The sequence below is a fragment of the Peromyscus maniculatus genome, chromosome X (genome assembly GCF_049852395.1).
Source record: "Peromyscus maniculatus bairdii isolate BWxNUB_F1_BW_parent chromosome X, HU_Pman_BW_mat_3.1, whole genome shotgun sequence".
Taxonomy (NCBI): Eukaryota; Metazoa; Chordata; class Mammalia; order Rodentia; family Cricetidae; genus Peromyscus; species Peromyscus maniculatus.
In genome coordinates, this window is record NC_134875.1 from 5,314,704 (window position 1) to 5,331,324 (window position 16,621).

At 40.8% G+C, this 16,621-nt stretch overlaps 1 protein-coding gene across 9 annotated transcripts in view; it reads right to left on the minus strand.

The window, feature by feature from the left end:
* The window catches only part of Mtm1 (myotubularin 1), a 139,221-nt gene that overhangs the window by 44,366 nt on the left and 78,234 nt on the right, over positions 1 to 16,621 (minus strand). For all 9 annotated transcript variants that reach the window (XM_076562100.1, XM_076562102.1, XM_076562104.1 and 6 more), the window contains one exon: positions 15 to 98. In XM_076562100.1, the coding sequence (XP_076418215.1) occupies positions 15 to 98 (84 nt within the window). The remainder of the gene's footprint in view (positions 1 to 14; positions 99 to 16,621) is intronic.

Below are 16,621 nucleotides of genomic sequence, written 5' to 3' on the forward strand. Positions count from 1 at the left end.
ATATATTGACTTACCTGCCTTCTATATTCTTCAACTGGATTATAAACAGTCCATCCATCCACATTAAACTTCTCTTCATTTAAAAATGCAAATAATGGCTAGAAAAGGCCAGAAACAAAGGAATTTCAAGTTCGGTGTGAAGCAATAGTCTATTAATAGCTTGTTTTTCACAAAATAAATTTCACAGATTTGCTAACCATGAAATTTCAACCAAATTTGAGACTTACAACAAAGAAACAACTGGAAAATTCAGATCAGCCTTACACTAACATTTTTCAGGAATAATTACTTTTGAAACCTTAATGTTCTATGGCTACAAATGCCACCTGTTTTTTAATGATGTTTTTCACACACACACACACACACACACACACACACACACACACACACACACACACATCAGGTTTCCATACTAAAAAGCATCTATGACTATTAAATACTATTATCAACTGATCAGTTAAAAGCCACTACAAATAAAAGAAAAAATTCAGGAATAATGATTAAACAGTGCACCTGTCTCTTGAGAGTATCATGACATGTTTATCTATTTAAAGGGAGACAGAACATTAGGAAACATTTAATTAACTGCTCTCTATGAATTCTGAATCAATGTTCTGGCCTCTGAAGTGACAGGACTCTGACCTCTCAAGGCACTATTGATGAATTTCCCAGCTTCACATACCATCTGTCCCCCAGTGAACATTCTAGCCTTGTTCTGGAAGTGGCTATCTACATGTCAACTCCACAACCTCCAGGCACCTCAAAGGTATGGAGTAGGAGTAGGGGTGACTCTAAGGCTAACACCACAAACCAAACCCCTGGCTCCACCTCAACAGTCCAGTTCTTCCCAGTCTCTTCAGTTTAGCCAATGAGAACCCCATCTTCCTAGGTTATTGAGCCAAGTACTGTACTGCCAGTCTTGTCATCACCTGCCTACCTCTCTGATCTCTCACTTGACTTATCACAGTAACTCTGAATTATTACCATTTTCAACTGTATGTCTCTAAGATCAGAGCAACAATTCTATAACATTAAGTTAGATCAAGTCATTCCCCTGCCAAAATCATCATGGCTTCCTGTGGTGATATTGTGTCCCCCAATATATTGTGCACCCTGATAAAATTATCTGGGGTCAGAGAACAGAACAGCCACTAGACAGACATAGAGGCCAGAAAATGGTGGCACACACAGCTTTAATCCAATCATTTGGGAGGCAGAGTTTAAAGCCACACTTAAACAGCCAGACATGTGGATCTCTGTGAGTTCAGGACAACACTTAGAACAGAGCCAGTCGTGGTGGCACACAACTTTAATCCCAGCACTAGTTAACCATAAAGGTCTGGAGGTCTATATAGACAGACAGGAAGTAACAGAGCTGGGCTGGAAGAGGAAGTGATGTAGCTGGGAGGAGAGAAAATGAGTTGGTAGAACAGAAAGGCATATAGGTGTGGCTATATAGGAAGTAAGTCTCTTTGGAAGCTGCAGAGTTGGTGAGGTGAGGTTAGATATGGCTTGTCCTATTCCTCTGATCTCTCAGGTTTTAACCCCAGTATCTGGCTCTGGGTTTTTTATTAATAAGACCATTTAGCACTTCATCTTACAGCTTCCCATTTGGCTCATGGAAAAGTTGGAGTCCTTCTAATGGCCCACATGGCTGTCTGCCACCTGGCCACTTCTGGACCCTGTATACATAGTTACTAAAACAGAGCTTAGTCTAGAACACATATTTTTTGACTGAGGAGCACAGAGAATCCATGAAGCACCTGCAAATCCTGCAGATGCTGTGACTGGGTGCTTGTCCAATAAGTATCTATCTCTCTATCCATTTTCTTCTGTAAACTACTCTGAATGTCAGTGTCCCTTCCCCTGCATTACATGGGATTTCTGGAAAAGTCTTTGCAGCAAGTTTTCTTTTAGGGTAAAAACTAATCACCAACATTCTGGAACTCAATATCTTCTTGAATTTTCCTAAGCATGTGACACTCTTGGTGGCTCTTAAGTATAACGGTGTCAGACCTAAGTGCTATATTCCATAGTACATAGCATGCATCTCACATTTTAGCCATGGCATGGACCACTTAAGAAACTGACCAAGGCCCCAGCCTGACACAGATTTAATGCTTAATTTTTTGATGCCAGTGGAGAGAAGAAATGAAGTCTGTTAACAGATGTTTCACCTCGGACTTTGGTGAAAACAGCACTAATATGCATAGTGGACTTCTCTAATCATTAGCACAAAGTCTGGCACACAATTAAGCAGTTTATTGATGACATATCATCACTCTGAACACCTGATACCATCCTTGTCAGTACCTGGTATGGGTAAATACTCACTATCCCTGAATGCTATGCTCTGGGCAGAGTTGTAGATGGTAGATAATTTGAGAATTAAGGATGTGTGGGTATAGAATTTGAAGAAAACAGGTTTTTTCTCTTCTTGAAATAAGTTCCTCACCTCTGCATGACTTTAGTAGCCTCAATTTACTTACTTCTTTGCATCTCTCTCATGAAGCATAAGTGAACATGAAAACACTTTCAACATAAATGCTATTCCTAAACCAATGGCTTAGATAAAGTTTGTCTAGAGAAATAAAATGTAGGAATGTTCTTAATAGGTCGGTAGCACTTTCTAGGTACATTACTATTTCTTAATCTTTGATATTAACACTTACTTGTTGCCTTGGGCATTCCTTGATGTATGTTATATGAAAATTATTAGAAGATTAAAGCTATTTGGTTCAAATTGCCACCATCTCTGTATAATCCTCAATACCTTAGACTAAAGAGAAATCAACATACAGGCAATGCCATTTTTTGTCATTAGTACAAAAACAAGACAAGGTTTCTATCAGCTATCTATCAGATGGTATTTCTCAAGAAATTCCTTCTACAATGACACTTCACATTGTAAACTGGGTCACAGGAGTATCCAACCTGCAGCTAGTGCATGTGTCGCACAATAGCTATCAAAGTGGTTAATATATTTGTAGGTAACACCATGTTTCAGTGTGAACTCTCCCCCTTCTCTGTAGAAGGCAGCAAAGAACTGGTGACAGGAAGAGCTCCTCATTTACTCTTGAAGCTAAGGGCCAGACTCACAGCTCAAATATTTTGGAAAAAAATGTTTGAATTACATAATTGCTAAAATTTCTCTTCAGGAAATAATATAGCAACATGTGTGATGCTGTATCAGAGCCTGGGGTGGAAAGCACTATATTCACAATTCCAACAAATTAGCTTTGAATTCTAGGGAAGTATGTTTTAAAAAGCATTACATAGCCCGACTTCCCTTCTGGACCAGAGGTGAGTATCCGGGCCCAATCCGGACCCCATCCCTGGGCACCAGCCACTCCGGGAAATCCTGCCCAACTTGGTCACAGTCTCTGGCCACCGGGCAGGTCCCCTTCTAGCCCCACCGGGAGGGATTCCTTTTCCAAGCCCCCCAGCAGCCCCTGTAATCTCCGCGCCCTGCCCCCATGCCCAACTGCCCAAGACCCCAGCCACCTCCTGAGACTTAGAAACCGGCCCCCAGCTCCCATCCGGCTCCCGACTTCCCTTCTGGACCAGAGACTTCCAGTCCAGATGAGAGCTTCCATCCTGCCCCGGAGTTTCCATTTGGACAAGAGAACTCCCATCTGGACAAGAGAGAGAGACTTCCTGAATCTGTCAGCTCTTTCTAAACCAAGTACACTGATAAGACCAAGAAAGAACCACAAGGAGATGGGCAGACGTCAAGGCAGAAGTACATACAACAAAATGAAGAGCAATACAGCATCACCAGAACCTAGCACGCCTCCAACATCTAGACCTGAACATCAAAAATTGGAAGAAGCAGAAGAAAGTAGCCTTATGAGTAACATCATGAAGAAGGTAGAGGCTTGTGTAGAGGAAAAGACAAGAAAATTAGAAGAACGCTGTAAACAACTAGAGGAAAGGGCAAACAAATTAGAAGAAAACAATAAAGTCCTGCAAGAAAACAATGAAGTACTGGAAGAAAACAATAAAGTACTGAAAGAAAATCATGAAAAAGCAATGAAACAAACAAAGGAAACAGTCCAAGACCTGAAAAGGGAAATTGAAAAAATAAAGAAGACACAAACAGAGGGAATGCTGGAAATAGAAAACCTGAGTAAAAGATCGGGAACTTCAGATGCAAGTATAACCAACAGAATGCAAGAGATGGAAGAGAGGATCTCTGGCATTGAAGATACAGTAGAAGAAATAGATTCATCAAGGAAAACACTAAAGCCAACAAAGTCATGAACCAAAATGTCCAGGAAATTGGGACACCATGAAAAGACCAAAACTACGAATAACAGGGATAGAAGAAGGAGAAGAATACCAACTCAAAGGCACAAAAAATATATTCAACAAGATCATAGAAGAAAACTTTCCCAACTTAAAGAAGGAAATGCCTATGAAGATACAAGAAGCCTATAGAATACCAAACAGACTAGACCCCCCCAATAAGTCCCCTTGCCACATAATAATTAAACAACTAAACATACAGAATAAAGAAAAAATATTAAGAGCAGCAAAGGAAAAAGGTCAAGTGACCTATAAATGCAAACCAATAAGAATAACACCCGATTTCTCAATGGAGACTTTGAAAGCCATAAGGACCTGGACAGATGTAATGCAATGTCAGCCCAGACTAAGATACCCAGCAATACTTTCAATCACCATAGACGGAATGAACAAGACATTCGAAGACAAAGCCAGATTTAAACAATACTTATCCACAAACCCAGCTCTACAGAAAGCACTAGAAGGAAAATTCCAACCTAAGGAAGTCAGATACACACTCGAAAACACAGGCAATAGATAAAGCCACAACAGTAAACCCCAAAGAAGAGAAGTACACACACACTACCACCAAAAATAACAGGGATGAACAATCACAGGTCATTAATATCCCTTAATATCAATGGACTTAATTCACCTATAAAAAGACATAGACTTACAGAATGGATACGAAAGCAGGACCCATCTTTCTGCTGCATACAAGAAACACATCTCAAATTCAAAGACAGACACTACCTAAGAATAAAAGGCTGGGGAAAGACTTTCCCATCAAATGGTCTTAAGAAACAAGCGGGTGTAGCCATCCTGATATCCAACAAAATAGACTTCAAACTAAAATCAATCAAAAGAGATCAAGAAGGGCATTACATACTCATCACAGGAATGATCCACCAAGATGAAGTTTCAATTCTGAACAATTATGCCCCAAACACAAGGGCACCCACATATGTAAAAGAAACATTACTAAAGCTTAAACCACATATAAAACCCCACACATTAATAGTGGGAGATCTTAACACCCCACTTTCACCATTGGACAGATCTCCCAAATAGAAACTTAACAGAGAAATAAAGGACTTATCTGATGTCATGAACCAATTGGACCTAATAGATATCTACAGAACATTCCATCCTAACAAGAAAGAATATACATTCTTCTCAGCACCCCATGGAACTTTCTCTAAAATGGACCACATACTTGGCCACAAAGCAAATCTCAACAGGTACAAAACATTTAGAATAACCTCCTGTGTTCTATCAGACCACCATGGTTTAAAGTTAGATTTCAACAACAACAAAAACTACAGAAAACCTACAATCTCATGGAAACTGAATAATGCTCAACTGAATCACCAATGGGTTAAGGAAGAAATAAAGAAAGAAATTAAAGACTTCCTAGAGATCAATGAAAATGAAGACACCACATACCCAAACTTATGGGACACTATGAAAGCAGTGCTAAGAGGGAAATTCATAGCACTAAATGCCCACATAAAGAAGTTGGAGAAATCCCACACTAGTGACTTAACAGCACACCTGAAAGCTCTAGAACAAGAAGAAGCAAAGTCTCCCAGGAAGAATAGACACCAGGAAATTATCAAAGTGAGAGGTGAAATTAATAAATTAGAAACTAAGAGAATAATACAAAAATTTAATGAAACAAAGAGTTGGTTCTTTGAGAAAATCAACAAGATAGACAAGCCCTTATCCAAACTAACCAAAAGACAGAGAGAGAGAATCCAAATCAACAAAATCAGAAATGAAAAGGGGGACATAACAACAGACATTGAGGAAATCCAGAGAATTATAAGGTCATATTTCAAAAACCTCTACTCCACAAGACTGGAAAACCTAAAAGAAATGGACATTTTTCTGGATAGGTACCACATACCTAAGTTAAATCAAGACCAGATAAACTATTTAAATAGTCCAATAACCCCTAAGGAAATAGAAACAGTCATTAAAAGTCTCCCAACCAAAAAAAGCCCAGGACCAGATGGTTTCTGCGCAGAATTCTACCAGATCTTCAAAGAAGAGTTAATACCAATACTCTCTAAATTGTTCCACATAATAGAAACAGAAGGAACATTACCAAACTCCTTCTATGAGGCTACAATTACCCTGATCCCTAAACCAAACAAGGATGCAACAAAGAAAGAGAACTACAGACCGATCTCCATCATGAACACTGATGTAAAAATACTCAATAAAATACTGGCAAACAGACTCCAAGAACACATCAGAACAATTATCCACCATGATCAAGTAGGCTTCATCCCAGGGATGCAAGGGTGGTTCAACATATGAAAGTCCATCAATGTAATACACCATATAAACAAACTCAAAGAAAAAAACACATGATCATCTCACTAGATGCAGAAAAGGCATTTGAAAAAATCCAACACCCATTCATGATAAAAGTCTTGGAGCGATCAGGAATACAGGGAACATACCTAAACATAATAAAGGCAATTTACAGCAAGCCAACAGCCAACTTCAAATTAAATGGAAAGAAACTCAAAGCAATTCCACTAAAATCAGGAATGAGGCAAGGCTGTCCACTCTCCCCATACTTATTAAATATAGTACTTGAAGTTCTAGCCAGAGCAATAAGACAACATAAGGAGATTAAGGGGATACAAATTGGAAAGGAAGAAGTCAAGCTTTCCCTATTTGCAGATGACATGATAGTATACTTGAGTGACCACAAAGATTCCACCCAGGAATTGATAAAGCTTATAAACACCTTCAGCAACATAGCAGGATACAAGATCAACTCAAAAAAATCAGTAGCCCTCCTATATACAATGGGCAAATAAGCTGAGAAGGCAATTAGAGATACATCACCCTTTACAATAGCCACAAATGACATAAAATCCCTTGGGGTAACACTAACCAAGCAAGTGAAGGACCTATATGACAAGAACTTTAAGTCCCTGAAAAAAGAAATTGAAGAAGATGTCAGAAAATGGAAAGATCTCCCATGCTCATGGATAGGCAGGGTTAACATAGTAAAAATGGCAATCTTACCAAAAGCAATCTATAGATTCAATGCAATCCCCATCAAAATACCAACACAATTCTTCACAGACCTGGAAAGAATAATACTCAACTTCATATGGAAAAACTAAAAACCCAGGATAGCCAAAAGAATCCTGTACAATAAAACAACTTCTGGAGGCATCACAATTCCTGACTTCAAGCTCCTCTATAGAGCTACAGTAATAAAAACAGCTTGGTATTGGCATAAAAACCGACATGTGGACCAATGGATTCGAATTGAAGACCCTGACATTAACCCACACACCTATGAACATATAATTTTTGACAAAGAAGCCAAAAGTGTACAATGGAAAAAAGAAAGCATCTTCAACAAATGGTGCTGGCATAACTGGATATCAACGTGTAGAAGGCTGCAAATAGATCCATATCTGTCACCATGCACAAAACTTAAGTCCAAGTGGATCAAAGACCTCAACATAAATCCAGCTACTCTGTACCTGCTAGAAGAGAAAGTAGGAAGTAGTCTTGAATGCATTGGCATAGGAGATCACTTCCTAAATATAACACCAGTAGCGCAGACACTGAGACAAACAATCAATCAACGGGACCTCTTGAAACTGAGAAGCTTTTGTAGAGCAAAGGATACGGTCAACAAGGCAAAGCGACAGCCTACAGAATGGGAAAAGATCTTCACCAACCCCACAAGTGACAGAGGACTGATATCCAGAATATATAAGGAACTCAAGAAATTAGGCATCAAAATGACCAACAGTCCAATTGAGAAATGGGCTTTAGAACTAAACAGAGAATTCTCAACAGAGGAAACTCAAATGGCTGAAAGACATTTAAGGAATTGCTCAACATCCCTAATCATCAGGGAAATGCAAATCAAAACAACTCTGAGATACCACCTTACGCCTGTCAGAATGGCGAAGATCAAAAACACTGAAGACACTTTATGCTGGAGAGGATGTGGAACTAGGGGAACTCTCCTCCACTGCTGGTGGGAATGCAAGCTTGTACAACCACTTTGGAAATCAATATGGCGCTTTCTTAGAAAATTGGGAATCAATCTCCCCCAAGATCCAGCTATACCACTCTTGGTCATATATCCAAGTAATGCTCAATCATACCACAAGAGCACTTGCTCAGCTATGTTCATATCAGCTTTGTTTGTAATAGCCAAAACCTGGAAACAACCTAGATGCCCTTCAACTGAAGAATGGATAAATAAATTGTGGCACATATACACAATGGAATACTACTCAGCAGAGAAAAACAATGACATCATGCGGTTTGCAGGCAAATGGATGGATCTAGAAAAAATCATCCTGAGTGAGGTAACCCAGACTCAGAAAGACAAATATGGTATGTACTCACTCAGAGGAAGATGCTAGATGTGGAACAAGGATGACTGGACTGCTACTCACATTACCAGTGAGGCTACCTGGAAAACAGGACCCCAAAAAAGACACAGAGAAATGGATGAGATCTACATGAACAGCCTGGTCATGAGTGGGAGCAATGAAGTGCGACAGTCGAGGGAAAGAGAGCAGGAGATCCTAGCTGGATCAAGAAAAGAGAGGGAGAACAAGGAATAGGAGACCATGGTAAATGAAGACCACATGAGAAGCGGAGGAAGCAGAGAGCTAGGGAGGCCCACGGAGATCCACAAAGATACCCCCGCAAAAGACTGCTGGCAATGGTTGAGAGATGGCCAGGACTGACCTACTTTGGTGATGGGATGGCCAAACACCCTGATAGTTGTGCCATAAACCCCATCCAAGGACTGAAGTATCTGGATGCAGACATCCATGGCTGGGCCCCTGGTGGAGCACTGGGAGTCTAATTAGTGAGAAAGAGGAGGGTTTATATGAGCGAGAATTGTTGAAGCCAAGGTTGGATAAAGCACAGGGACAAATAACCAAATGAATGGAAGCACATGAACTATGAACCAAAGGCTGAGGGGCCCCCAAGTGGATCAGGCCCTCTGAATGGGTGAGACAGTCATTTGGCTTGATCTGTTTGGGAGGCAGCTGTTCGGTGGTGCCGGGTTCTGTGCTCATTGCATGAGTTGGCTGTTTGAATCCTGGGACTTATGCAGGGATGCTTGGCTCAGTCTGGGAGGGGGGGACTGGACCTGCCTGGACTGAGTCTATCAGGTCGATCCCGGTCCTCGGGGGAGACCTTGATCTGGAGGAGGTGGGAATGGGGGGTGGGCTGGGGGGAGCGGGAGGGAGCGGGAGGGGGAGAGCAAGGGAATCTGTGGCTATTATGTTGAACTGAATAGTGTTGTAAAATAAAATTTAAAAAAAGCGTTCCATAAACCATTTGGCTCAAGTAAAGCAACCATTCTAGAACAATAGATGCTTATAACTTTCAAAGCAGAACATACTGGGATTTTTCTAGATGTTTCATTTTTTTCTTAAAGATTTAGATAAGGGAAAGAAGCAAGAATTTTACAATGTAAACTCACTGTTGCATAACATGAAGTCAAAAAGTTACAGAAAATAAAACAAATATTAAGTGGGAAATCGAAGTTAATGGAATCCATACACCAGTATATCATTAGAAAGTACAAAGTCCCCCACAAGTGGTAACTTATTACCAACTTAACCCAAGTCCCTCTTTGAAAAACGTTTTAACATGAAGTTAATGTGTTACCTGACTTGAGATTTTTAGCTAGCATTTTATTTTCTCTTCTAGACAATAACTTTAGAGTTTTGAGGTCCTTAGTATTTCATTAGTGAATTGACATTCCCAAATATATCCTTGGGTGGGTCTGGTTTTGACTCTATCTGAGAAGTGAAGTCTCATTGAGAGAATATAACCAAGGCTAGAGCACTTTCTCCAAGCACCAACCATGCAGTGTCATTTGCTTAGTAGGTGAGGATGCTATCTACTCTCTTGATTATTTAAGCACTGATTCAATTTCTTTGCCTATAGAAAACTCAAAAAGAATTCAGTCCTAACCTAGTAAACTCAGAAGAGTGACATGTTTTGCCAAGAATTGGTGATGTGTTGTTGGTCAGTGTGCTCTTTGTAGCTTCCTTCTGGGGTGTGGTCCTTCCTCAACCAGGGTTCTTTCTTAGAACTGGGGTATGTTTGGCAGGTTACATTTCAAGATACACATGTCCCACCTTACTTCTAGGGAACCAGAATCTCTAAGGTCTGTAAGAGCTAACTTCCCTCCTGCCCTGGTCCTAGAAGGGCAAGTAGCTTATGGAAGAATGCTTAAGAATTTGTATGTAGTCAAGTTATTTGAGCAATGGCTCTTATTTAAAGTTAGAATCACAGAATTATATATTTACAGAGAATGTAAAGGGGGACTCCATGTACCCTTCAGCTAGTTTCTCTCAATAACATTTTATGTAAGAGAACAATGTCAAGACTGGGCCAGGATATTAGAAAAGCCAGGTGTAGCTAGAGTTTTCCTGCCTTGCCCACAGTCAGGACAAATCTCTGTCACCCTCCAGTCCCACAGCCACTCAGACCCAACCAAGTATGCACAGAGACTTATATTGTTTACAAACTGTATGGCTGTGGCAGGCTTCTTGCTAACTGTTCTTATAGCTTAAATTAAGACATTTCCATAAATCTATACCTTGCCACGTGGTTTGTGGCTTACTGGTGTCTTCACATGCTGCTTGTCATGGTGGCGGCTGGCATTGACTCTTTCTGCCTTCCTGTTCTTTCTTTTCTCCTCTCTGTTAGTCCCGCCTATACTTCCTGTCTAGCCACTGGTCAATCAGTGTTTTATTTATTGACCAATCAGAGTAATTTGACACACAGACCATCCCACAGCAGCCAGGCCTGGCCCAGGCTTCAGCAAGTGCACAGGTTTTTCCTTTGTTTTATCCTGTATATCAATATCAATTTGGGCATTCCATCACTTCCAATACCTACTAGTCAAGTTGTGGAGACTAACAAATAGAGCATGTGCATGTTTTTCCACATTAAAAACAGCACAATGTAACATTTGAAAAATGTTAAAGGACAAAGTTGAGATGAAAATCTCTGATTTTGCACAAGGGGAAAAACAGCTTGGACATACAGAATATAACTTGTCATTTTCATTTAGCTACATTTAGCATTGTTGTGTCTTGGGGGGAAAACTCCAAAATAACAACAGTTCTGGCTTTTTGCTTAGCCATTATTTTAAAATGGCAGCTATATAAAGATTTGCTTAAACCATGTAGATAAGTTTTTTTTAAAAAAACTCGTTTTAAGTTAGCATATAAAGTAATGGGTTTCATTATGGTATTTTACTACATATATCTTAATTTTCGACTGAGTGTTTCAAATTTTATTGAGATGTATAAATGTCTCCTCTGACTGACTATGGTTCCTCTATCACATGAGACCTCTTCCTCATACAGACCTGTAGTGTCACCTCAGAACTGGATGTTCAGAGCAGACTGATGAAGACTCAAGGTCATCTCAAATGGAAGACAGTTCCATGGAAATCATGTCTGTAGTATTTGGGGACCTGGGTATTGTGCAGTGGTGAGATTGATTGCCTAACATGCATAAGAGCCTAGGTGCGAATCCTTAGTGCCAGAAGAACAAAGAAAAAACAGTATCCTAGGGGATATACTGAGGAGCTCTGTACACTTCTAAGTGCCTTCAAATGACATGACCTTCCCACAGCAACACATAGATGTTTAAGAAGATCAACTCCTTTGAAAAAGTAAACAGAATTATTTCTCTGAATATCTAACCTCAAGATTCTAGGGGGCCACTTACTAAGTGGTTCTTTTCTGACATTTTTATTTCTGCTTTGGTGGGTTTGTTTGTTTTTAGACATAGTCTCATTCTTGGCTTGCCTGGAATTCTCTATGCAGAGCAGGATGGTCTCAGTTCTTGGCAATCCTCCTTCTTCAGTCTCTCCAGTACTTAGATGATAGGTATGTGTCTCTATGCTTGAGTTTTACTTCATTTTAACAGAAATTTACAGGACCATTTTTTTCCAATATTAATTCCTGATATTCTTCTGAACTGATGACCTTTGTAAAAGCTACCATTCTACTATTTTAGGACATACAATGTCCTCATTTGTACCTTTTAGATTACACTTAAGAAACAATGTTTCTTCATTTCAGAAAATGGTTTTTTGAAAGTCTGAATAACCCTCACATTTAAAGAATCATAGAAGGTACTGCAGTCTAAGTAATGAAAATAATTTTATTCATACTTTGAGAATTTCATACAATATATTTTGAGCATCTTAATTCCCCTCTCCCAACTCCTTCCACATCCACCCCCATCTCCCTACCTCCCTAACTTATTTTTTAAAGTTATCACAACCAATATGTGTTGCTCAAATACTCTTGGGTGTAAGTCCTGCCCTGGAGCATGGGTTGACCTAGGAGTGGTCACACCCTAAAAGAAGACAGACTCTTCCTCACTCAGCAGCTATCAAATGCTAAGATCTCCTCAGCTAGGAATAGGATGTGCCATGCCCACATCTCAGATTCCATTCTGGTATTTAGTATGCCTTAGGCTTGTGCATGTTTTCTAAATGTCATCACAATCACAGAGTTCATAGGTGCAGTTGTCCTGTTATGTCTGGAAAACACAGTTTCCTTATAGTTATCTACCACCTCTGTTTCTTAAAATCTTCTCCTTTTTCTGTAAAGATTCTTGAGCCTTGGGGTGAGGGTACAGACATCCCATTTAGGCTGAGCACATGACAGTGTTTTATTTTCTACACATTGGCCAGTTGTGTGTCCCTGTGTTAACTGTCATCTACTATAAGAGAAAGATGTTTCTCTGGTGAGGGTTGGAGGATGCACTATGGGTCTATGGGTCTAGCAATAAATCATAAGGAGTTGTTTTGCTACTATGTTCATTTAGTAGAATCTAGTATTAGTTTTTCCCCTACAGCCTATAACCTATTTAGTCACAGGTTTCTGGCCCATTAGCAGTACCTTGTGGAGTAGACACTGGATTCAATCACAAAGTGGCTGGTTAATCCCATCACATTCGCATCACTATTGTATCAATGGACAAGTCTTGACAGGCCAGTCATTACTGTAGCTCAGAGGGTTCATAGCTGGGTAAGGTTGATGACTATCTTTCTCCTCCAGTAGCACGTATAGCACTTCCAGTACTATGAAAACTAGGCTCTCTCTCTCCTCTCTCCTCTCTCCTCTCTCCTCCCTCTTTCTCTCTCTCAGACACACACACACATACACACACACACACAAAAGAACAACTTTTAAAAAGAAAAATGTTGAGACAGTTTCTACAAGCTTTTGCTTGCCTTTTACCATAGTACTGTCGATTTCTAGCACCCTTATACATATACCATGGCCCTTGACAACAAACCCCTAGATTGCCAATCTGTCTGGTTTCTTCACATTGCACACCACTTATTCAGTTAGCCCTAACCTGGCTGCCACTCCTACTCATCTTCCAGTATTTTTCTCTTCTAGGAAACCCTTTTTTGAATGTTCTCATGTGCCACTGTACTATATGCATTTGCTTGTCTACAACATTCAAATAATAGTGCTCCTTAGGGAGTGCCTAGAGACAGTGGAAATCAGTTCCAGGTCTGTAGGCCCTACCATGACAAAGGCATTGAATGCCCATGCAAAACTACAGGGAGAAGAGATAAAAAGAGAAGAGGAACAAAGGAAGGCTGGCCTTCTTGCTGTGGGATGCTCTGTATGCCCTGTGGGAACCTGTTCTCAGGTTCCTCGTGGCTTTACCCAGCAGGTCTGCATAGAGGATGATTAGGACCACGGGCCTGAGTGCAGGTGTCTGAGATGGTCTGCATTTGGCTGTGCTGTGAGAGGAGGTCTTTTGCTCCACCCCTTGGCGTCTCTATAAAAACCCTGGGGTAGAGACAGTCGGGGCCCATTGGAAAAGATTCCAGGCCCTCTCGAGAAAGTGCTGTGGGATGGCCTGTATGTCAAGTTGCTCTGATTGGTCAATAAATAAAACACTGATTGGCCTGTGGCTAGGCAGGAAATATAGGCAGGACTAACAGAGAGGAGAAATAAAAGAATAGGAAGGCAGAAGGAGTCACTGCCAGCTGCCGCCCTGACAAGCAGCATGAAAAGATGCCGGTAAGCTACGAGCCACATGGCAGGGTATAGATTTGTGGAAATGGAATAATTTAAGATATAAGAACAGTAAGCAAGAAGCCTGCCACGGCCATACAGTTTGTAACCAATATAAGTCTCTGTGTTTACTTGGTTGGGTCCGAGCGGCTGTGGGACTGGCGGATGACAAAGATTTGTCCTGACTGTGGGCAAGGCAGGAAAACTCTAGCTACACCCTCTCAGACAGTGAAACATCTTACAAATCTTGAGCAGCTAAGAGCTAGATGTGGTAGCATACATCTCTATTCCTAACACTTGGGAGGTAGAGCTAAAAGAATCAGGAGAGGATTTCATGGACAGCCTCATCTATACAACATGTTCAAGGCTAGCCTGGGTTACAGGAGACCTTGCCCCCTCCTCTAATGGAAAAAAAAGCCCATGTCTTCAACAATTAAAATAGCTTTGGCTGGTTTTATGGCTCAGTGGTAGAATACTTGGCCAGTATACATATGATCCTGGGCTACAAAAAATAATTGGTACACTGTTAGAATGACTGGTGCAAGAAGAGAAATATGACACATCATAGACTACCTATCTATCAGTGGACTAGTCAACAAATAATATTTCAACAACAAGGGCCCTGCACAAATATATTCCTATTAAGTTTCAAATCTGGGACAAATGGCTGAGGTGCCTATTTAACATATCAAAGTGGACCTGGCTGTCAGGTTCTCCTAGCATCCCTCAGTCCCTACCTGTTACAAGGTATGGCTGGCATACCCTTCCCTCTATCCTAGTCTCCAGCCCAGGCCTGGCTGCCCTTTCCCCAAAGGCTCTTCCATATATAGTTCAGATATTTGGTTATCTGGCCCCCTTTCTCTTTTGCCCTCTTAGCTACAGCACCGGTTTCCCTTCTCTCCCCTCTCCCTCCTCCACCTTCTCTTCACATGGCTCAGCTAAACCTGGTCATGTCCAGTCTGGACTCTCCCAGATGTCCCTGTCTCTTCCTATGCTCTTTATTTTATTTATAATTAATTTCTCCTCCACCATACCTAGGAGCAGTCATGTCCTTTCCTTTCCTTTCCTTTTATTTCTTTTTTCATCCAATTACACTCCCAAAGAAATCAAACTCCTAGAAGAACATACAATAGTGAATGCTTTTGTAGTACTGATTAGGGGAGTATTTCCTAAGTAAGCTACACACCCCAGAAGTTATAAAGGCAAATTGTACAAAGAAAGGCTGCCTTCATGGGCCTCAGCTCTCTCTCCTTATGAAGGCCTGATTACCTTATATGCCCTTGTTGTTACCTACAAATCTGGATTTTGGAGCATTCCCACCATTACCTAACTCACTAAAGTGGTTTTCTATGCTGAAACTGTATTCTGTATAAATGACCTGGGTATTTCAACCCCTGACTTCTTTCTTGGAGTCTAGAATCTGGTATATGCTAGAGAGCAGGTACCTTAATGAACAACTCCTTCTAAAATCCCTGAGCCCTAAGTCTTACATGCTCTCCTGTGGTGGTATTGTGTTCCCCAAAATATTGTGTACTCTAATAAATTTATCTGGGGTCAGAGAACAGACAGCCACTAGATATAAAGGCTAGAAAATGGTGGCACTCACACCTTTAATCCTAGCATTCCAGAGATAGAAATCCCTCGATCTCTGTGAGTTCAAGGCCACATTGGAAATAGCCAAGCATGGTGACACACGCCTTTAATCCCAGAAAGCCAGCCTTTAATCCCAGGGAGTGGTGGTAGAAAGCAAATAGATATATAAGGCATGAGGACCAAAAACTAGAAGATTTTGGCTGGTTAAGCATGTGGCTGGTTAAGCATTCAGGCTTTTGAGCAGTAATTCAGCTGAAACCCATTCCAGATGAGGACTCAGAGGCCTCCAGTCTGAGGAGACGAGACCAGCTGAGGATGCGGTGAGGTGAGATAGCTGTGGCTTGTTCTGTCTCTCTGATCTACCAGCATGGACCCCAATAACTCGCCTCAGGTTTGATTTTATTAATAAGAACTTTTAAGATTCATGCTACACTCTCCCTTTTTAGCAACTCTATAATTTTGATAAACATTAGAGCATAGGTGCCTTTGTAAGCAGCTTTTGATAAAAACCCAGAATGACCTTTCTTTGTTGGAAATATCACAGGGGCATCCTGTCCTCACCACTGGAAGAGAACTCTGGAAGCTGTGGCTGGTTTCCTGGACTTTGTCCTGTGCAGCTTTCTCTTGGCTGGTTCTACTCTCTACCTTTTGAC